This window comes from Bombus pascuorum, chromosome 9 (genome assembly GCF_905332965.1).
Source record: "Bombus pascuorum chromosome 9, iyBomPasc1.1, whole genome shotgun sequence".
Lineage (NCBI taxonomy): Eukaryota > Metazoa > Arthropoda > Insecta > Hymenoptera > Apidae > Bombus > Bombus pascuorum.
In genome coordinates, this window is record NC_083496.1 from 14,197,587 (window position 1) to 14,223,022 (window position 25,436).

General features: G+C 33.0%; 1 protein-coding gene across 4 annotated transcripts in view; it reads left to right on the plus strand.

Annotated features, from left to right (window-relative positions):
• LOC132910302 (protein eva-1) overlaps positions 1-25,436 on the plus strand; it is a 319,015-nt gene that overhangs the window by 259,053 nt on the left and 34,526 nt on the right. For all 4 annotated transcript variants that reach the window (XM_060965881.1, XM_060965884.1, XM_060965882.1 and 1 more), the window contains one exon: positions 17,535-17,756. In XM_060965881.1, coding sequence (XP_060821864.1) covers positions 17,535-17,756 — 222 coding nt within the window. The remainder of the gene's footprint in view (positions 1-17,534; positions 17,757-25,436) is intronic.

The following is a 25,436-nucleotide window of genomic DNA, read 5'->3' on the forward strand; positions in this document are numbered from 1 at the left end:
ATATTTTAATATATTCTCCAATAAACAGCTTCATCGTGGCGTTCATTTCTAATTAATGATAAGATTAGCAAATTACTCAATATAGATGCAATTGGAAATGTGATTCCAAATTCTTCTCTAGTAAAATGTGTAATAGATATATTTCAATTAAAAAAAATTTTCTCTGGGTTCTAAATACTTTTTCTTTAAATTAATGCTTTACACTCTGTATTAAATTAAAAAAATGTTATATAAAAAATGTTATTCTGTTCTGTTAAAAAAATGTTTTGTATTTTCAATTTGCAATTTTACTTTACGAACGCAATAGCTTTTCTAAACGAGTGAAACTATGAATCGAAATCACAGGTCGCGATGGAAATCAGTCGATTTATGATATTCCTGTGTGACGTACGGTTATAACTATCTGAGTTATTCACTGTCAAAGTTTGAACTCGTGTGTTACAAATCTAAGCACTTCCACTTCAACGTATTGTATAGCTCTTGTGCTATTTTATTGTGTTTTGTGTGAATATACACTCCAATGCTATATACCGACTGTTCGAAAAGGACACTTCACTTTCGACAAAAACGTTAAAAACCTCTATTGAGTTATTTCCGTTCATTTTTTCGTTTCCGCTATTCATGATCGAGATTTAGATCGATGAGAAATTATGGAATTACGCTAAATTACGTACTAATTTCCACACTCAATCAATTATACCCACTATATCATTCACTAATTACGCATAAATAAAGATATTAAAATCTTATTATAATATTACAATTCATAATATTTATTGCATGAAATTATTACTAAACATAAATTATTATGAAGAAATTTATTTGTTTCTTCAAATTCCTGCATCACGTTCCAAAACAACCACATTATAGCATTACAGTATCAATCAAAATTCTCACAATCAGATTTCAAACTATGCTGTAATTCACTGGAGGAGTCAAACAAGTCCGCGAACAGAAAAGCAATTCCCCGGTCTTGTTCTTTGTCCCCGAGGAATTTTCTCCTCTTCAGCATCTCTCTCTCGTCGCTTTCTCCTCTTGAACAGCGTCCATCGGTCTCCTTCGACCAAACTTCCTCGTGTAGGCCCCGTAATTAATAGTTAGTTGGTTTTAAAGTTCAAGTTTCTCCTTTCTCGCTCGCCTTTCCATACATACACTACGACTTTCCATTAATCAATTTCTCCTGGGCGACAAGTTTACCTTATTCTGGTGTGTAACACTCCACTTTATTTACCCTGATACGTCCGCAGGCTGGAAATCCTGTCGCCTTGTCGTTTTTCCATGTAAATCCTCCGTGCAAACGTTAATTTATTTCTCGACCAAGTTTCGCCGCGGTTATTGAGAAATCTTTGATTTCTTTGTTTTTTTCCTTAGTTAGCAAAAAATCCCCGCACGAAGAAAATTATATGAAGAATGTGTGCAAAAGTCTCGAGAATATTTTCATTTCATTTGCTAAGATTGATAGATTCGTGGTTAAGAATGAATTTTAGAGTAGTTATATTTTAAAGTAGTCATTTTTAATTTGCTTTATTCTTAAAAATCAAGCTTACTAACGTAACTCACTTAAAAAGTTATTTCATTAACAATAAATTGTTTTATGATTATAAATTCAGCAAGCTTACATAAAAATAATTGATAGAACTTACTAAAAAACCACTAAGAAAGAAAGTTATGAGGAAATATTTGATCCACAAGAACTTCATAAGGGTTTCAACAAAAGCCCTAAGATTGTTGAACAAACTAAAAAGTACCTTCAATAAATCTTCTGAATAAACTAAAAAATGCAACGTAATACAAAATTTATAAAAAGAAGCGCAGCCAATTTTTTTACTCTTGTGAACAAAAAACTTCTGCAAAAATGTTTATATTGCAATTTAAATACATAAAACATGCCGAGTTAACTGCATGAACATTAAAAAAAAGAACATCATGCTGTTATGCTCGTGAAATTTCATTCCGGTTTAAGTGTTTTGTGCTGACCCATTTAGTTTTGCTCTCGCACAGCTCTTATTGCCAATGACAGAGAAACTCGAGGAGGAAGTAGGAACGTGACATTGTTTCGTGGTCGATGCACGCTGTCGTAAAACGATTTTAGACTTTACGCGTTGAATGTGGCTGATAGAATGGGCGTTGGTAAAAACCAGCCGGAAACAGCAGCGGCGGAAGCCTCTGACCGACGCGACGTGTCGGATGTGTCCCACTGGGATTTTGTGGAAATTTTCGGTAGTGATGTCCGTGCTCATTGTTTTGCCCTTTGCGTATCTTTTCTTCTCTTTCTGCCTTTTTTGACAATCATGACAGCAGTTTCTTGCGATTACTTATTACTGTGCAAAAATAAAAAAAAGAATATTTATTGAAATTGTAAGCATGTTTTTTAAACAAATTATAATACATGTCTTCAGTAATCATTTTTTGAATTACTAATTTGTTTTCTTATGTAATGACCGCTCCTATTTTATAGTAAATATTAAATCAATATTTGGTCTCATAATACAATAGAGGAGAAGATGAAAAGTTTTTTATTAAATTTGCACACGATATTTATAATAATTTCTTTATTAAATCTCATTAATTTATCAAATACAAAACGAATTGTTATGACAGATACAATACAAACGATAGGAATAAGGAAATAAGTGTGGAGAAAAGAAAATTAGCTATTAAGAATGGCATTTTAATGATATATTTTTGTAATTTTTGTTGCAGTAGTTTTAAAGGAAACAGTATATATAAATTATACAAAAGTTACAGCAAAGATTTGTCAAGTATATCAAATAAGCCCAACTTGTTGATCAAATAAAGTAAACCACACAATATAACAATATTTTATAAACAATACATATAAAATAATTAAATAAAACAAAAAAATAATTACGAAATTTTTTTAATATTATCTATTGAGAAGATAGTCTCTTGACTATGAAGACTCTTGTGTGCCCTTAACAATGCATTTTGTTTTAAATCCATATTTTAATTGGTTCTGAAGATATAACGTGTGATAGACGTAAGTAAAAACATAAAGCTATTAAGAATGGCAGCCTGCAACGGTCCGATCTACATTTTTCCCAGGAAATGCGTACGTTTAGTAGTAGTAAGAGTAAAAAGAACCCAGACGCTGTCTATCAGTGATCAGCGCGCTATTGACGCGGTTGTGATTACGGTACAAGTGAGACGTCCGAGCATGCGAGATAGACAGCGATAGGGAATTGTTTAAAAAATTCGGCCCTCTTCAAACGATGATATTTCAACAACGAAAAGACGGATTGACATGAAACAAAAAGTATTTTGCAGGAAAAAATTTACTTTTTTCGACAATACCAATAGGACTTTAATATATTTAATGAAAATGCTTTACAACAGTAACTATTTAAACTTTTGATAGTTTTAATAGGTGTTACTTGTATATTTATGGTTTATTAGACTAAACGTGTACATCTTTTTATTAATACCATTTGTAATGATACTATTAATAGTTTTTATAATAATCATAATGCAAAACTATGTGTATATTGGAAAGTTTTGAACTAAACAATTCGATGGAAACTTTAGTAATTGATACTACATTAAATTATATCCGTCCATTAAATTATGTAGGGTGCATTGTTTTTAGTGTAATTTTTAGAATTACAATTAATTTTAAGTAATATCAGTGAAATTGGTGCGCCGTAACAACTAACAAAAGTTCTGAATTTCATAAACTAGATACAAGATTAGAATTTAATATGTAAAACAGCAAGTGACCTATTTTTCACAGATTTGTTTATTACGAACGGATGGTATACAAAATTAAAAGATAAATTGTAAAAAATAATACTTCAGATTGTTATTTTTCTTTACATTTTTCAATTTATTGGTTTTAGCATGGCTTCTGAGGAGCTTTATTATGTAAACTTTAAACAAAAATTTCATATTACAATATCTTAAGAATATCATTTTGTGTAATTGAACTCCAGATCACCATAACTTAATTTGTATCCATATTACATATCGTTTCGACTGATGTAATCAGAAATTTCCAGTTCGAACGTTCCAAACGAGTTCCCACATTTGAAACCAAAACGGGTATGTAATTGTACGATATTGGTTTTAAAGCAGGAAGTTCTCTTGGGTTCGCGGTGGGAAAATTAATTGGGAAAACCAACGCGAATGCTGGTGATGTCTCGAATGAAGGCAAAACCAGACGGCTTCGTGATCTCCAATAACAATGATAAACGGTCGGTATGCAGATCTAGCGATCCGAAATTGTATTATACATAACCTGACGACATTTTGTGAAATTAGAAACATATGTACGCCAACAGGCATGGGTAGGGTGTTCGGATTTGCATTGACAATGCGACCAGTTTGAACGTTCACATTGCATCTCTTTCCACGCAAATGTGACGGACCATTATTTCGATTAAAATAATTGCGACCGATCATTTGCAATTCCGTAAAAATTTTTAACACATGTGAAATACTCTGACTGGAGATATATCTGTAGTTTGCTTTTGAAAAAGATTTTGTTTTTAAAAAAGAATCCTGGAAAAACATTGCATTTTTTGAGAGAGAATTGGGAGAAAATATTGATTTAAATTTTTCTCTTGGCAAAAAAATATAGATTGGAACTAGATTCGGTACAGTGATGGGTTTGGAGTTTTTTAAAGTTAAGAATTTGAAGAAATTGCTTAATATTCTCATTAAAGTATTGTGGATTATGTTGTGTAGGCTAAAATAAGACAAAATAAATAACAATTCTATATTTTCTACATACCAAATAAATTTCTGGAAATTGTTTAATATTATTATTAATTATCATTATTAAAGTATTGATTTGTGTAAGTTCTGAAAGAAGAGGAAAAGAGAAATAAATGAAAAAGGCGATAATTAATTTAAGTACGGTGAAACTGAACCCTCTTAAGCTCAAAAAAATAAAAAATGGTTAATATTGCTAAAAAGGAAAATATCTAACTTCAAAGAAACTCTATTGTACAAAAAAATAACAAGGATAACACACAATCCTTAATCAGAAAAACAGATAGAACTTAAAATATCAAATTAATACATCAGATTGTAATTCTCACTCTCTCTCTCTCTCTCTCTCTCTCTCTCTCTCTGAAAATCAAAGACATTACACGAATAAATTCATCAATAAAATTTTTGCAAGAATCTTACGAATTTTTTTGATCTAAGGATCAACCAGAAAACGTCAAAATCGTCGAAGGATTCTCATATGGGAAAATTAAGATTTCTGCAACGGAATTGACCCTGCAGCTATTACACGGTCTTATTAACGCGAAGTTAGCCACGTCTAGGCCAAAGGTCTCGCGAAATTTAGGGGGACACCTTCAGCCTGCCAGGTTCCATGACTCTCTCGTTGATGGGACGTTAGGGGACAATAATTGCCTGACTGGACCGGTCCAGCCTTCTCTAGCTCGCTTCCCGGTTCTATTGAAGGAGGCTTTATTGCGTGCTCTCCCAGCCTCTCAATTCAGTAGAACGAATTGACGACGTTAATCCGCATCTCAGATTGTAGAAAGATTTCGGGACATCGCAACGACTGCTCGCTTGATTAGACGTTCAATATAGGTTCATTAAACCTATTTCATTGTCAATTATTGACAGAAATCTATAATGAACTACATGTGAACTATATGTTAAAATATTGTGGATTGTTTTATAGTTTGTTCGATACAGGATGATGGTTTAAGCGGATATCTTCCTTAATAAAAATGGAAATGGAAATATATACGATATATAAATTGCACAAAATAGAAATTTATTTCATGATATTTATAATAATTTTTATCTGTTGTTAATTGTTAATCTTCTTATAATCTTTGGAAATTCCTGACGTTTGTTGTAATGTTGTAATGTAATTCCTTTCCAATCTGTTGTTAATTGTTAATCTTCTTATAATCTTTGGAAATTCCTTTCGTTTTTGTTTTATTTGAAAATATCTCTTAATTTTGGTGGATACACTGAAAAGAAAAGAAAATGATATTTCCAAATCTTTCTAAAAATGGGGTAACACAATGGGCCGAAAACGGTTCCAGGGTCGGAGCGTGCATTACGTGGAGCTTTTAGTATTCAAAGGATGAATCTGAATACGAGATTTAATATTCTATAAACGAGAAGTAGAAGGTAAGCTTTGAACAAATTCCAGTTTCGAGCAGAAGTTACTAAGAATAAAGTTGTATGAAACTGGAACCTTTGGACCTAAAAATTTATAGAAAATTATAAAATTGAATCTTTTAAAGAGAAAATTTCGAATATTTACTATTAAAAATTATTTATCAAATAATTAATCTATATTATATATTAATATTTTTATTTATTTGTTACTGAAAAATTTTTTATTAATGTGAAAATTTGTATTGCCAAGAAGAAAAATGTTAATATACTACATAGATATTTAATGATTTAACAATTAATATTTAGTAACAGAAATTTTTGAAGAGATTAAGAGAGAGCATAATTTTGCATACACAAATTTATGTTTACAATTCTTATCAAAGAAATAAGTTGACATCGTATCAACTAAAGAAGCTAGCTTTAAAACTGTAGCTCGCAAAACGGAAGGACTTGTGATCTTTGAAGAGCCACTTGTTCGAGGCAAAGAGGCCAAGAATATTACACTGGAGCTAATTGAAGTTTACTTAAGTTAATCGAAATTCTTCTGTCTCTTTGAGCCTCGCTTTCTTTTCTTAACACTTTCTATAAACAAACTATTTATCAATTTAAATCATTACTCCAAATCGATCTACTCCGGTACCATATTGTGCAATGAAAAAGATATTTAGAGAGAACATAGAAATAAAAAAATTTAACAAATTATCTATTATATTTTTCTTGCTTTATACATGTCCATTCTCTTTTTGTTTAAAATTAATTGAAATCTGAATTAAAAGATTAATAGTAGATTTATTAAATGATTAATAGTCGACATTCAACGTTACTTTATAAACATATTTTTACATTATTACAGAGTTGTCACGTAATACCTACGTAACTGTACCTATGAAACTTAAGTAATATAATACCTACATAACGTACAAACTTCTCCTGTTTTTGCAAGTAGAAAATATACAACAGTCGGCTATCAGATAGTTCTATTACACAGAATGAAGCGCATAAGAAGAGGTAAAAATAAGCTAAAAATTTTCTTGACATTCTCTTCCTTAAAAATTCTAACAAAAGCTCTCTACAGAACTCCAATTCCAATTTTCAAAATTTTCACTTAAGCCATCACAATTGTTTATCAAGCAAATATCAGTAACACACATGATGAATGACTCCATTCACGATCAAACCGAAAATGCATTACCCATTTTGAACTTTATTTAATTAATTGCGTGTTCATTGTGCTCGGATTCTCCATTGAATCTACACATTCAAACGTTCCTCTTGTCATCGTTAGCACGCTATCACACGATTGCAATAACCTGCATATAGGTACAAGTGCATCAGTGACGTTTAATGCCTCTTAGTCACAAGCTGTGAGGGTGGTCGAACGAGGACCTGTTAATACCACGGTTTCAAGAGGTTTGTGCAAATCGAAGAGACGAAAGCCGCACGTGCTAGCTATAAATTGCACGTTCTCATAATTATCCAAGCCGCGGTAGCTCGTGCACTCTCCATACGAAATCCTGGACAGCGGAGCGTCAGCTTATTACGCGAGCTCGTGCGTTAACGGCAAATGCGATCCGCGTTGATAAGCCTCGATACCTTTGTCGCCACGACGCGTCGATGCCCTTGTTATTTACCATTATCTGTCTTACTTTCTATGTGCAATAGGTTGATTATAATTGAATTTTATAAATATTGATAGAGCTTGTTACAGCTTAGAATACATTTACATGGCTACAGATAATGATATTGGGATGCTTTCGGAATTGTTAAGATTGTATCTACAATATTTTGAAGGTGTTGTGGATTTGTTGAATTTGAAGGTAGATGATAGAATTTCGGATTCAGAATAAATTGCTTTAGTTTAATTTGAGTAAAAAGATGATATTGAAGTGCATCTGGAATTGTTGAAATTATATTCTATGTGTAAAGAGTGTGTTATTGCTAAGTTGGATGGTAGAATTTTGGAGTTAGAGTAAATCGTTTTAGAGATAGATGAGAAAATGAAAACAGTTTTTGTGTGTGAGCAAGATTTTAGATTTGGGATCAGATAAATGCGAAGTAAAACATGTAGTGCTTTAAATACGACAACGATGCTTATTACGATCATATTATTATGACCATAAAATACTTCAAATCATTCATAATTCCACACAGAAACACAAATTATAAGTCGCCTTTCCATTAGAGAGATTTAGAGCTCGCGTTCATTAGAAATACCATCTAGGAAACAGCATGTACAACACACATGCTCAGGTAATAGCGCGCAAAAGTTGAACAGTAATCGAAATTGAAAGGTGCAGACTATTTTAGCTATTATGGCTGGCTAATACCCTATTAAAACTTAATTCCTATCGTACATGTTCGACTTACAATGGAATTACTTCTACAACTTTTCCCATTATAATAAACAAAGAAACAGCAAACAAAAGCAAACGTTAAAACGCGTTTTACTGATAGATAAGATCACCTCTTTTATGTTGGCTTTTTCGATTGTTTTTCAGACGCTATATAAGCTCTCGATATTGTATTTAATTACATGGTGGACTAGGCTTTTCAATGCGATACGGATTGAAATACGGAATCACGACAACAATAGGCGGGCTGTAATAAAATCCTTTGCGCGAATACGTATTCGATAACTTGGTTTTCGAGCTAATGGTAACTACTACTATTAATTGCAAATCGCATCAGCCATTTGCTATTTCGTTGTTGGCCCATTAATTGGAATGTTCTTTTCCCCCCTTCTTGTTACTCGTATCGAGCATTGTTTCCCATGTGTTTTTACGCCACCATCTTTTTTCTCCTGCCCTTTGTCCATCGAAATGTCTTTAGATTTCTTCTTTACATTTTTTGTGATTATTACATAGGACATTGTCGATGCCTACAATTTACGTATTTGTTTCATTTTTACGATTGTCATTTATCTATCTTTCAAATGAAATAGGATAACTGCAGTATCTGGATTTTTGCAATGAAAGATTTCACGTATACGTTTGCACTCCATAAATTTACAAGTAACTGGGACACTTGAATTACGGTATGATGTAGTGTGGGTTAGGCGTCCAGAGTAGAAAGACTGGATAATTGAAATAGAACTCTATTAATTTTCGTTAAATATATCTTTTCATATTTAAATGAAAGAATATAAGAATATTAGAATATAATTGTAAAAAAAATATAAGGTTCAGCTTCTTTTAGTGTAGATGAAATTGAAATTGCTTCAAAAAATGATTTTTAGGAAAATGTCTCCCCTATCATTTTCTTTTTACATTTGAACAACCTACTATGTTTTAAATAATTTTCTCGTATTTCCATAAATACAAGAAATATTTCTCACGTAGGTATGTATAAATACACAGATGATCTTATTTAAATTGTTTATTCTATATTTAGAATTTCAAATAGTTATAATGAAGTTGTTCGAAAAGTTTACATAATTAGTCAGAAGTATGCTGATTTCATTTCCAAAAATTTTATACAATTTTAAATTAATTTTGCTGCTATGCATCACCGACAAAGGAATTTTAAGAACTTGAGTACATATTTCGCAGATTATCAAAGGCCGTATATTGACTCGATTAGTTAGCTATTTGCAAAGTTTAGAACCTGAAAGTTCTTAACTATTAAGAGCTCGTTTAAGATATCTTTTATGGAAATTTGTGCATTATACTTCAAAATAATTCTAATAATTGAATTAATGAAAATTACTATAGTTTCTGAAAGTATACATGTCAAGTAAATTTATAACAATAGCTATCATATATGATTAATTTAACATGTAGCTAGTGAAGATAATAACAGATATCATACTACAGGAAATATGTAACAATGGGATGAAATGCAGTAATGTACCAACGTGAATTACATGACATAATACAATTAAGTCAGTGACATAATTAAGGATAACAATGGGACACATACAGATAATATAGAATAACGTACAATACATAGATAAAATATAGTTGTCACTTCAAGTACTAATAATACCTAATAAAATACTAAAAATTAATTAATTAAGGAAAATCAGTTTAATTCTTCTTTTTCACATAACGTGAGAGAAATTATGATAATGGAATAAAAAATAAAAATAAATATTGTCTCAAATATAATTTTAAGCGTTTCTTCAAAAATGCTTCTCAAGAATTTTTCGGCGACCGTATATTGCATAGTTATATGCATATCTATCTACTGATCATCGACAATGTCAACGTTGGAACAATGGTAGTTGCATCTCATTTCCCTTGTCATATTTCCTTTGTTGTATTACCTTCAACCAATTCTAATGGGTCCGCGGGGATTATAGTTTCTAGTTACTAGTCAGCGCAGCATGCAGAATCGAAATAACTTAAGCTCATTATCGTATTCTCTGCTACGAAATTAATATGAAACCGTGGAAGCAGTCACGCTTGAGACGAATAAGCAAATATTGTTCATATGTGATGTTTACTTAGAAAGAATTTAAAGCACGAGAATAATCACGAGAATATTTAAATTTAAATGAATTTTAGTAATTAAATTTTGATAATACTTTTCAAAATCTGTAGCTTTTTAATAATTTTAAGAATCTATTAAATATTGATTTATGGATTTGTTAATATTTTATTATTTGTCAAAATACAATTTTTACATTTGATCCTTTAAATAGAACTTTATAGGGTAAAAACATCGTATACTTTTTAAAATATTTAAATTATGCATACGAGTTTAGACTATTGCTACGATCATTCGCGGAGAGACGCGCTCGCGAAGAAAACGCGTCTGCGAGAGGCGTAAATTCTCGCTACAATTCGGATAATCGACGCCGCGAATTAGTCGTTCCCCTGTTTCGGTTAAGATAACAGAGGTAGTTGAAATGAGTTTAACACTAAATTAACAGGGTTAATATAAACTTGTATATTTAAAAATATTCAATATTATAATAAAAACGTCACAAATTATTTAGCGATGAATACAATTAATGTATTACAGAAATTCGACCCTACTTTATGATATCTTTCGACATATTCGTTAGACTTAGCGACTTTAATTTTATTCATTAGAACCTCTCGATATGTGTCGTTAGAATCTTTAAAAGAGACTGATCGCCCTTCGATCTCTTCTTTGTCTTCTCTGCGAAATGACCCCCATTACGCTCGGGTCACGCCACCAATCGCGCCTATGATCACGTATGCTACCTTCTTTGTGTGGATAAAATAACAGACCGAAATCGACGTTTCTTGATGACTAATATGCGCTTGTCGCTACATTGTATATTTTTCGCCGGTCCTATAAGACGATCTGTCTGCGACACTGTTCAACCACGAGCGACGATTAGGATGTCACGTAATATCACAAGTCTCAACTCAGATTATGAAAATATAAGAAGGTTGAGCCGAAACACAACTATTAACTTTCTTTTTTTTTTATCGCACTTTATTACGCACTTAATAATTACAATTTAGTATATACTGAGTTGGCACGTATAAATTACACTTTATATAGATATAAGGGTAAAAACGCGATAAAAAGATGTTGACTGTTCAAAAGTTAGAGAATCAGTAAAGTTTAGTGACGATGTTGTGGCGGAGGAAAGCTAGTGATGGGTGGGTCTAAGGACACGAAAAGAGCTGATTTGTTAAGGATAAGTTTTCATTAGGAGGCGGCGGAGCGGGTGAGGGAGCGGGTTTCCCATCCTGAGAGGATCGGCCGACGAGGGCGCGGCGGTGCCCGTGGACGCGCCTACACGAGGCGCGCGAGGGCCGCCGCGACCTCCGAAGGGGATTGAAATTAGGTCCATGGACCTCCAGCACCATGGAGCCACCAAGCAGTCCTGTTGGGGATCCGGACGTCCCCGGACACTACCACGCCGCTCTTCCCCCTAAAAGCGGCGGGTGTCCGTGCGGATTTCCTCCACAAAAAAAAAAAAAAAAAAAAAAGAAAGAAAAAGAGAAGAGTGAGGGAAACAGACTTCGATGTCAATTGGCTGATTTTCTAGGTTGGTGGGTGAGGAAAGGTGCTAACCGCCCTTAAGAGAAAGTTGCTAACGAAAGATTCCGAACGTGAGAAAAATTGACTTTCCCGTATATTCTCGTAGTAGGCAAAAATATAAAGAACGCTTGTTTTTGCCCTGAAGGACCTTAACTATGAAAGTGGTTTTATGCTGGGTCCTTAAGAATATTGAGGGTACGCGGCAAGGATGTGTAGACATCTGGTTGGAATCTTGTTCTCGGCATGCGGCCTGATCCCTGATGTGCTTGACATTACAAGGGACACGGCCTATGATAAGTTTCGTGGCGTAACAACTACTTTCTATGCTCAAAAATTTCCAATTAAAAAGTGAAGCATTATACGTTTTGCTTGTGACTTCTGGTTGTAAGCTGTGTCCTCTTTTAAGAATATTTTAACATTTATCAGTATTACAACTATACGGTATTATAATGGATCTGGTATTTTACTTCACTGCAAAAGAGCATTGTTGAATATCCAATGTACACTAACGTAGCCTCTGTCAGTCAAATATAATGTTTGCATGAATTTGTGAAATAATGTAAGAAGCTACAGACTGAGATTTACAATATGCAAACTTTCTTATAATTCATCATTTAAGTGGCTTTAGAAATAATTTCTAAAGTATATTTTTATACCATTTATCAATTGAATATGAATTATAAAAACTATACCGGGTTATATAAATTGAAGACTGCTAGGACCTTTATCTTTTCCAATCACAGTGAAATGCAAGCAACTGACAATTTTAACTTCGTGTTACTATAATTCTGAATTAGTATAATTCTAATATAAATTATTCCAATACTTACAATATATTTACAAAATTTTGCAAAATATAGAACTTATTCTTTTTTAGTAAAAAAGTAACTTTTTATTCTGTTTTACAAGTACATTGTTCACTATTATATTTAAACTCGCCAATTTCGTGGAAAAATCAAACATTTCACGCTCATTGTATTCCATTTCACCGTCATCCAAGAAAGACAAATGGAATTTTTATTCAATATCTCATGGAAACAGAACACCTCTTCGTTGTATCACCGTCACATCAATGCATCTTCCCTGACCTCGCATTTTCTCTGTTCCATTATCCGTGAACGGCGGGGTTATAATGTATCCGGTTCGGTTAAAGCATCGAAGCTGTGCTTGCGGGGCCAAAGCTAGCGTAACCCATTGTACCGGCCAACACCGCAACATTGGTGTTAAATTGCAATTATTAATTGCAGTAAGTAAACTATACGAGGGGTTGCTACTTGCAACTCTCGAGACTGGTGGTTTAGTCGCATCATAATTTCGCGATAGCTTTTGTTGTGTATTACAAGAATTATGCCACCCTATCTGGTCGGACAGCTAGATTTTTATTATCTTTCTGCTTTGGGGCTATTTTTTGGAAGTGATTTTTATGAAGATTATGATGGACATAAAAAATAGTCATATGTAATTATATTTGTTTTGACATTTGTATTCTAATTAATTAATTAAAGTGGTTGTTGCAACAAAGGCAGCTCCATTCTCCAATGATTTATGTAAAGCAAAAAAAGAAAAAGAAAAAATCAACTCAAAATCAATCAAAATTAAATCACTTTGCCAAACCTATTATAAATTGACACTTAACTATTATTTGTAATAATAAACTTTTTCACTCTTAAATATGGGATTTGAACCTTTTTTTCAATAAATACAATTTAAATGTTGAATTGATTATTGCTTATTGCTCTGCAAATTCTTCAATTCTCAGCTACAGATTGCTTGTAATTTTTAATATCACAAATTAATAATGGAATATTTTAGCTCCAGCATTTGACTAGCTTCTATGATAAAACATTCTAACGAACAAAAACTAATAAAAAAATTATTGTACAGTACAAGTCTCGAAAACATATAAAGAGCATACAGGCGCTAATACTGTATTATTAAACATCTGCACGTATATTATAAATTTCCGAATTATAATAAAATTAAAATAAAAGTTCAAAAATTTCTATTCTTAAAGCCTCTTCTTTTAGATTTATTTCCTAGAATAATTTTCATTTAACAAACACAATTCTCTCGGGTGCAAATATCAAACCAGAATGTCGGTTATGTAATATCCCTAAAATATAATAGTTATTTGCGAAATAAGAACATAATTTTGTAGGAAGACGAGCGGGTTACTTGTAAGGGCAACATATGCTCCACATAGTTTAGCGGAGCTGTTTCTTTATGTCGGGTCACGAAAGCAAATCTCATTTGACATAAAACGCGACAAAATTATCTGCGGGCATTTTCTCTCACGTATTTCTACACTATACTATAGTAGGAATGCAGTTGATAAATAGTACGAGGAGAAAATAAAAAAAGAAGGGATGCCACGTAAAATTTCAAGGAGATTCAGCGCCTGCTAAAATTGCAAATTTTTCTGGAAAATGTTATCTTCGCTGTTTCGCGATATAAAGTGTTTGGAGTAACAGAGAAGAAGGCTACGGGCCAAGAAGAAGATCTAGAGAGAAAGAGAGAGAGAGAGAAAGGGAGAGAGAAAGAGAGAAAGAGAGAAAGAGAGAGAGAGAGAGGCAGAGGCAGAGGGAGAGAGAGAGAGATGTCTCTCCGAATTGAAATGTAACTTCAAACCTGTTCGAAACTTACGAAAGTTTGTTATAGTTGCTCGTGTTCAACATTTACACAGAAATTCGTAAGTTTATACGAGAGCTTCGTCTGCAATTAGAAGTTGAAAAGGTTATTAACTTTGGACTGTGTTAATTATGCGATAAATGTATAGCGTATCCTTATTGAACTAATTGTGAGAGTAAATATTAAATTTAATCACCATTTCTTTTCAGGGTTTGCGAATTATTTATCATATCATTGATTTTATCGATTTATTATCCTTTTATTTGTTCTTGATTCCTTACAATATGATAATTGTTCTGAAAGAATTTTTCAATTCCAATAGTTATCAAAATTTACTTCTTTTATGAGTAAATGCTCACGAAACAGGTTTACAGGTACTTAATAAATGATTGACATTTTTTCCATGAAAAATTAATCTTTCTATCTTTTCAAAATTAAAAAATCCTTTTTAAAATTAAAAAGCATGTTCTCCTTACAACATACAAATTATTGATGAAGAAGAGGTTACAATAAATTCTGTTTTCATGTGTTTGCATTCAACTATGTTTTTTGATACATGCTATCAATCTTTTCAAGAAATTCAACTAGTATTTAGTAATCAACTTCCAGTGTATAAGTAGTGCACGTAATGATAATTCAATGGCCATTTGCAATTTTCTTAAACTTTGTTAAGCGATAAAGAAAGAATTTTTTCTTCGCACCAGTACGCTAGATCACCTAAATTTTTACGCTTCGCCTAAAGATATAACTTTTATCTTCGTCGGGAGAGTCGCTTAAGCTTTTATTACGCCATCACGTTGCACTCCAAGATAAAGTGACTCATACAACGACGTTGCCTAAGAGGCATTTATGAAAATCATATTTTTTCAACAACTATCAATCTTTCATGTGCCAAAGAAATTTTAATAATATTACATTTTCGAAATTGAAAACTAATTTTCGTAGTACATAGGAGTACGTGTACTTTTCTAGCAGGAAAATATTTCTAACAATACGTGCAATAGGGAAAATTTCAAGTGTAAATTTAATGTTGTCATCATTATAATCGCGGTTTTTAATTGAAAAAATATTTTCAAAATATCATTGTCAAAAATATACATATAACGAATACAGAACGCCCTTATTGATGCTTATTTTGTTTTAGTAAATTATTTTCTTTTTAATTCATTTCTGTCTTTCCATACAAAAGCCAATATTTGCTAAGTATTCTTAAATAATAAAAAAATGTAATTTTGGGTTAACCCTTTGATGATGCAATGAAAAGCACAGAAAAGTTAAGGAAGAATTCCTAAAATATATTTAACTAATTTTCCATAACTTTTGATCTAATTCTTAATATACTTGTACGTGTTCTTGTAGATTTTACAAAATTAATTTTCTCGGAAACGAGGTCTTGCATAATAACTTCATTCTATATGTGCTATTTATATATGCGTTACCATTGAAAGCACACGCTATACAAGATCTTCGGGAGTAGATGATAGAAAATTTAGGAAAAATTTATTTTTTCTACAAGAACTATAATTTGGTCGATTTTTTAATATCAATAACTAATAGACAAAACCTCAAACACAATATTTTGATTTTTTATCTTCATCTTATTTAGTCTCGTAGAACCAGCTTTATAATTTTTTATTATTTATTATCAAACATTCAGTATGAATGATAAAATAAAGTTATGAACATAACAGTACGGATGTAACTTTCCACACACGTATAATTTATACAGACAATTATTATATACATACTTGTGTCGATTTTTTAATTCAGTGTCGCGAAATCCAGATCGATTTATCAACGTATCGACAGAGTGCTAGTTTCATCGCAAATTTTTACATGGCAGAGTGACTTAGAGTATGTTGTGCAACACGTTCGTGTCAGTGCGAAACACTGATTTCGTCCGTTTGAAATGCAATTGCATACGCGATGCGGTATATCGATAGTGTAGCCATATATCGAAATCGAACATTATGCAGCCGGAAATAAATTGACTGCTGTCAGATTATGGAACAGGGAATCTTATATGGCTGACAGAAACTAATATTATTTCATTTCCGTTGTTTATACACGTAGACGTGAAAGTTGTTCATAAATTATGTCATCTGTGGTTTGAAATCATTCATATATTTATAATATTACTCTATTGGTTAATGAGAAGGTTACTGCTGGCTACTAGTTATTTGAATGTTTCGTCGAGTGATTTTTTAATATGTGTATTCCAAACAATTAATATTTAGTCTGATTGTTAACTATACAACTAGTTTGAAGAAATTACATTTAATCTTTTCTATAAGAAAAAAAATTTATTTACGTAATTAAAATTTTTCATTAAAATAGTGACACTTAATAATGTTTATTTTTTCTACTACTACCACGAGGTAAAGCAAAAACCATTTTCTACACCAAGCAGCAACTATAAATATTGTCACCAGTAAAAATCGATTCCATCCATGCAACAATAGGAAGAGGAAACATTTTTTGTAAACAAAATTCCTCTGATTCTTCTGTCAATTCTAAATTGCATTAAAATATTTCTTGAAAATAAAAAATATCTGTGCCCTAAATAATTATAAAACATGTACAATAAAAAAGTAATTAAATAACAAATAAAACGAAAACATAGGAAACTCTATGAAACTAAACAGCCAGGTAAGAAATAAAGCAAGAAGTACGCATTAGCATAGTGGCCGAGTTTCATTAGAGGATTTCATTGCTGCTAAATGAAACCCCGAAAATGCGTGAAAAATTCGAGTTTCTTATGTTTCTCATTCAGCTTGAATTTACTGTTAGAACCTCATTAACCGCGATTCATTTCATTTCTCTGATTACAGTACCACGAGCTGTGTTAAAAGAACAATACCAAGGCGACGTGGAAATGGACGAGGTGGATTTGATGCATCAATTTGAGGAGGGATTCGACAGGGCGGACTTCAGGGCTGAGTTCAGTCCTAGCCCGAATCTCGAAGGGCCGCAATCTCAACCGAGGGACAACGTCTCCCGGAATTTCCCTACGGTCAGCTCATCCCCGCCGCGAGCTAGAACTAACAACGACGGTGAGTAACAAGTATTAGTTGCTTCCTCTTCTAAAACTTGTTCCAGGACAAACTAACTTCCATAACGTATCGCTCGAACTATTTCTCACGGTCTTTGTTGCGTTATTATATACATACACGCCAAATTGATTCGACGTTTATGAAGAAAGTTGATGGTACATATAAAAATAGAAACTTAGAAATAAAAACTTCAACTTAAATTCAGAAATAGAAAAAGAAACATAGGAATTCGAAAGAAGATTGCAGTTTCCATAAAATAACTTAAAGAGATGATGTAAATTTCTCTAATTTTATACATAAATATTTGACATAAAAGATATAACCTAGCAAACACGAAGATGGCACCCCGCTGGGGGTAGCCACCAACATGCTATATTTATTTTTATTTTATTTTTTTTTACCAATAAGATATAACACTTTACCAAATGTCCTTCAGGACAAATTGTAAAAAAAAAAAAAACAAAATAAACTAAAAAAAAAAAAAAAAAGATAAATATTTGAACTAAAGTTTCATACTGTCAAGTGCAAAGGATTCAACATTGCTGCTGCGTGAAATAAAATAAATATTTCTGTGCTACATTATATTACCGTCAAATTAATGAATTAGAATTGTTAAATACATTTACTGAAATAAATTGAACATTTACACAATATCGTGTTTAATCGTCTCCGACTGAGTTCCATCGTATGAATTTGGCGTTCTCAACTTACTTTTAAATTTAGATTCGTATATCTTTCAAGAGCAATGCGTTCTATCGTTGAGAATATTTTTCTTAAGAGGAGGTTACAGCAGTAAAATGATCTACTTTCTTATCAAATTTAAACGAGGGTAATTCTAAACAATTTTTATAAATATATTCCTGACATCAGTAAGCAGAACATATTGTAGTATCGTTAATAATTATGATTTTATTTACAATGAATGGATTGTACAGATGTTGATTAGACAGGAAACGGTGGTTATTTAACATGAACTAATCGCAACAACGTATTGTACTTTAGACAACTCAATAATTAATTTGCAATTCTCATCACAATGGATCCAACGCTCACTCTCTCACGCGAACCATACTCTCTCGACAACGCTAGCAACACTACTCTCGACGACGCAATTCGCACCCTCTAGCTTCTCGATTCCCACTCCCTGACTTCTCACGTAATAGGCAAAATTATAAAGAACCGTTTGTTTTTGGCCTGAAGTACCTCAACCATAAAAATGGCTTTATGGTGGGTCATTCAGAATATTGAGGGTAAGCGGCAAGGATGTGCAGACATCCGGTTACAATCCCGCTCCCGACGATGTTTATGGTCCATCCGATATTTTTAGGCCTTTTTACCCACGATACTACAATATTCTTAATTTTATCACAATATACATAAAGAAGAAAACTAAATTCAGAATAATCTTACTGCTGTGATTCCTTCTTAATTCATTTTCAGCGAACTTACAAACTTTCTTTATCACACTGGCACACACGCTTGCTTGATGCACGATTCACCACCTTAGCATGCTCCGTTAGGCCCGCACTGACACATGGCATACGCATGCACAAACGCGGAGCATTACCGTAACCAAAGTCGTTAGCAACGCGAACATTAACGCTCGAACGTAATTAAGGTTAATGTAACACCGATATCGCGTTGCTTTATGATTTATATACGTGTATGTATATATGTATATATACAACTCTTATACCGGTGTCTGGTCCGCGCTAGTCCACGACTACCAGCTTTCCAGTTTTGGCTAATAACGTTAGCGGTTTACCCAATGCTAATAGGAAATCGATAGCGTAGGATTTGTAAACTGGAGAGGCGCACGTCGTGTTGCGGCCACCGAAAATAGGAGTTCAGATGCAGTAGGCGTCGTTGCTCAAAGCGTGATATGGTTTCTGGAATCCGGTCAACGATCGGTCAACGGTGGACCTTTGCGTTCTGATAATTGCCAACCATTGTTTGCTGTCGTGCATGGAATGGGACATTCTCTGTCGCCAAAGTGAATCGTTCTTTTGTGTGAAGAAAATGAAACGAATTCATCTCAAGAAATAGTTCTCTAATAGACTTTCGTTTCGTTTAAGTCGATTCCTTGAATTGGGAAAAATTGATTTTAGGAGGGAGTAGTAGAGATATGATAAATTAGATCTTCTAGGTCGCCGTAGGGTATCCTTATGAGTTTGTGGTGCTGGAATTTGAATAATATTATTTGAGAAGAATTGAGTTAGGATTAAATATCATCAATTATTGGTTGTTACCGCTATATGATCTGTTCCGCGTGCACATTCTTATGTATAAATCACAAAATGTGTGTTAATTTTAAGCAAGTAACCAAGTCTTGAAAACAAAGTGTAAGTCAGTTTTCTCTATAACGCGGTTAGTAAGTATTATCTTCATTTTATGATCAAAACATCCATTTATGCCCACCATAAGTATGCTAAGTGAATAAACATTTTATTGGTATCGGAAATTATGAATATTTGAATATGTACAAGAAAATAGAGGTTTCTATTTTAGTATGTTTAGATACACGAGCATACAGTGTATTAATAATTACAGGGATTAAAGTACAGTTATATTTAATACGTCTACAATATCTATGTGCCGTTTTAATCCACATTTAAAATCGTGAATTCTATAGAAAATTGCTTAGAAATATTTGGGAAAATGAAATAAGATAATTATGGTAAAATGAAAAATAAATATACTATTGTACCATTCTCAGCGTTTTATCTAAAAAAAATGATACTAACAAAGAATTCATTCATACGAGCTTAAGATAATGAAAGAACAACACTGCCAATATTAAAAAATAAATTAATTAATTAGTTCACATTAATTAAAATTTTTCGCAAAAATACGTTTTTCATCTGAATACACTTAGGCTGATTAGTTTCGCTCTTTTCTACGTCAACGTGCGAGCGAAGAGATATTCAATTCCCTGCAAAGACTTGCAATGTACTATCATTGAAATTCGGCAGATGCTGGAAAACGAGATATCTGGCAGACGTCGATCTCTGTTGTCCAGGATGGCGTAGCTGCCATTACTTCAGAAACATGGTACGTGTCATTGGTGGACTGGTATTACTAATAGTAGTAGTGAATGGCGGAGACTTCAGGCAGAAATAGTTCGACGCCATGTCTGACCAATATAGGGCGTTACTACTACTATTCGAACGAGTGCCAGAAAACTCAGGCAGGAAGTCTAACATTAATAATTCAATTTTTTCCAGATATCATAAATTACTCGAACTCTTCGTTAAAACTTATTCAACTAGTATTAATAAATTATCATTAATTCCTATAAATCTTTTAATTACATATATCTTGTAGTTTTAAATTGTATATAAAATTAAAAAATATCAATTATACCACATGCATATGACAAGTTATTTTATAAATTTTTTTTAAAAGAATATCATAAGTGGAATAATAATAATGTCTAATATATAAATAACATAATAATAATAATTACGAATGCCGTAGTCATCTATCATATTAAACTGTCCAGGAATTAATATTTCAACATATAGAATCTCACTGTTATTCGAAGCTGATAGTTCTTCAATTCTAATTTCAACAATTGCTCCTATACGAAACTCAATATTTCGACAAACTATTTCTACATTCATTCGGTTTACGTGACAACTATCTGTACATCGACAAGCACAGGGATCACATTGATAGAATCCCATAGAACAGCCTGCGCATTTCCAAATTAATTCAGACAATCACGCCACTATCCATACTCTCGTTATTAAGATCCGATGCATTACCCTTCCCCTCTTGTTTCGCGTTGAATACGTTTCTCTGTGAATTGAAAAAGAAGTACGGAGCCACCCCCGCTCGGAGTAAACAATACGCGCCGAGATACACTAGAATTTTTCCCTAAGTGCTTTCGTCTCTCGTTTTTCGGCTTGCTCGACAAAACTTCCATACGAAACACGACTTGAACGTCACGAGACTTGTTCACAACACCGTGGATTTTAATAATGAGTCGACAGAACAAAATCGTCGTTTCTTTGTGCTTCGTCTGCCCACATGAAACTTTTTCCCCACGTTTCGTCTTAGCGAAAGAAAATCGTACGATCAAGGAGAGTAAGTTTCTTAATCGTGGTTTCACGGACTTTGAATTTGTAGTCAGGGTATTTTAAAATAGTGTAAGATTTTTTCAAGTTCAGTTAAGTAACAAAATATATCTTGGCTAATAGGGTCCTTCTGAATTCAAATGAGATACATTTAAAATATGTGGTATTTTGAACTGATCGAGTTTGTGTAATTTATATAAACTTTGGCGCAAGTATACATAATTGAACTGAGTTTTATGGTCTGGTATAGCAGTTTCTCGTAGAGCCTTTGTTTTCTTAAATTACAGTGATTAAACTAAGGTAATTAAGATTTATGGCGATTTCTCTTACACCACCATAATTCGTAGCCAATCAATCTTACGAACCTTAATTCCAACAAATGAATTTTTGTTATTCTTCTTCGTGATTAGCGCACAAATTATAACCATTTGCATATATGTTCCAATAAATATGGAAACTAGGTCCACACGGAATCCAAACATAACCATATAACTCGAACCGAGGCACCCACCCGTCAGCGTAGCTCCTTAATTAATCATCAAGCAAATTTACTCAGCTCCGGCCGAGGTGTCGGCGATATTCTCGTCCCTATCCTGTGCTATTTCATTTCAAATATTTATCGTTTGGCTCGGCCAATTAATTTGACGACGATCTTCTGACGACACATGCCCCCGATGATCCTCCGGGGTGCGATAACGAGCGAATACGTCGTCGTGAAGCAGAAACTCGACGAGATAAAACGGTCTGTTCCACGTTGGCGATTGAACCACCGACAAAGGGAGCCTCTCGTTGTTCGGAACTTCGAAAGCGATTTCACTGAGCTAATTTCCCGTCCACTGATTCCTTTAAACGGGCTTGCGTCGCCACTGGAAAAAGCGTCGAAGGGATGGATGAAGGAAGAATAGAACTGGAGGAACAGCTCGCGAAAACGAACAGAACTTCGAATCGAAGGAAGTTTATTAAAATGAAATAAAATATTGAAGCGAATGACTCTTGTTAATTACTGAGAAATGATGCAAGCATTCGACGGTTTAGATTCGTTCGATGATAGTTTAACTGATTTTCTCCCTTTTCTTGAGTGATAAGTGTGAGGCATTAAAGAGGAAAGTGGTTGGTAGGAGTGCTTTTGAATATTTTATGATTGAAATTTATGGTAATAGGAAATAGAGAAACAAACATTGCTTGAAGTACATATATTTAAATAACATTAGTCGTTTATATAATTGAGAATTTTATTATAATTTTTAACATCGTATTATATAAGATATTAAAAAGGTTAGCATGTTGAAGATTGTTTAACAAAGATATTTTTGGCAGGTTGAATAACTGTCAATTTTACGTGATATTACATGGGATGTTAAAAACGGAGGAAATATTTAATCAATATACATAGGTTTCAAAATCAATATTTTTAATGCACAGTGTTTCTAACCTTAATTTATTTGTTCATATTTGGTTAAATTTAAATCACTAAATATTTGAATTATAATATAAACTAAGTATAATCACTGCGTAAAGTTAGATGAAAAATGTAAAGATTCTTATCGAACATACTATTGTAATAAATTTACATTATCTTAGTTTTATAGTGGCGTCGTTATGGGGAACAAAATAATTCAAGTTCCAATACATTCTCTGCAAATGGTATTGTGTTCACAAATAAAAGAGAAAATATGAAATGTTTCAGCCCCCGAAAATTTCTAATTAGCTAGCAGCTGAGACGAATTGTGTGACAAAATTGAATCACGGAACTTGAATTTCAAAGATTCTTCCGCGGGTCTTGAAAGCTTTAATTGGAATTCTATTCACTCGGACGCTTCCAGTCGCGAGTTTTCTGCCTTGCTTCGGGTACTTTCTTTCCAGATGCTCGAGCAGACTAGGGAAAAAGAGAGAGAAAAAAGAAAAATAAAAGAAAAAAGAAAAAAAAAGAAAAAAGGACGATCCCTTTATCCAAGAGTTCTGCCTTTTTTATCACGTTTAGCCACTTCTTCGTAACTCGTTTAATTTCATTTGAATACATTTGCACGATGGGGAGAGAGTCTTTGGAATATCATATTAAACAACCTCGTACTCGAGCCACTTTTCGCATTAGTTGGAGAGTTCCATTTAATACGTTTAGCTTTGATGCTTTCACCCAGTGCAGCATGGACGCACGAAACTCGCGCTCCAGTTTATTTGTTGAAAAATTTATTGTTTTGTCTAATTCGTTTGATGTGATTTAATACCAAAGCTCCTTTTCCAGAAGTATGCGTTATATCAATTCGATTAATTATTCGCTCCTAATTCTGTATAATATTGAGTTATATATGTATATACACTCATGAGTTTTAGAACATCTTTTATTTTTAATACAAACTTCATATTTGATGTAAATGTGTTTTAAATTACGAGCATTTTTTATAAAATATTTAATAGACCAACTGCCTTCTTTGTTGCATAACAAATTAAACGATATTGAAAATCATATATTTTTATGATTATTTATATTACTTAATTTTAACTTAACAGTGACAAATTGTACCAAATTGTTTTAATCGATGTTAAGAAAGAAGGTTTGGACGAACGTGGTAGGACCTCGAACACGAGTTCACATTCCATTACAGAATTACGTAATTACATCTGCAAGACGACACATATTTATGTAGCTTCTACGGTTGGTGGTTAAATGTTAATTAACTTTAGCGGTAAAATAGAAGCACTTTTCGCAAGATAATTTCTGACAGCTAAGTGGTCAGACAAAGAGAAGACAAGGATCAACGAACTAAAGTAAAATTACAGGTCTCAAATTCCTCTCTAAAATTTTAGAAATATTTTAAAATATTTTACGTAAGAAATGCTAACTTGAGTACTTTAGTTATGAAATATTTCACTTTATGAAAGGTGTGATAAATTTTTTATAAATGAAAGAATATATCTGTTACGCCACGAGGCTGTCACGACCGGCTCACTTTAAAATCGGAGATAAAGATGTGGCGGCACTCGGCGACAATGTATATCGCTGAAGTGCCTAATGAACCATCAACATCCCAACGGTCCTTCCACCGAAGGCTCTAGAAGAAAGAGCGCGTGGCAACGGCCGCGGACGCCAGGCAAATGCATGGACGGTGGGGATGTTGAGGGATAACAAAAGAAAGCGATCGGATCCGATCGAAAGTAAAAAATCATAAGAGCTTCAGTCTTAAAAAGTCACGCTTAGAGCTCGGAAGTAGATTGTAAAACCAAGTGTTAGAAGAAAAATAAAGTTTCTTTTTTTTTATTCTTTTTTGTTGTTCTTTTGCATAATTTTACGTGACATTTTGGCGATCCTGCCAGGATAGTGAAAAGTGTTTGTTCGGAAACCAAAAGACATTCATCATCTACGGAAGATAGAATTATTTGGGACTACGGTCATCCGCAACAACAAAGTAACTATCACGAACCAAGCGAAGTGACAATAAAAGAGAAATCAGCGCAATAATGTCTAAGGCAACCGAATCTCAAACTTCAACCTCAACTGACCCAATGTTGCGAGCAATATGGGACAGTATTCAAAAACAGAATGAGAATATTGCCCTTTTACGAGGGGAAATGTTACGTTTGTCTATGCAAAATGACGAAGAGA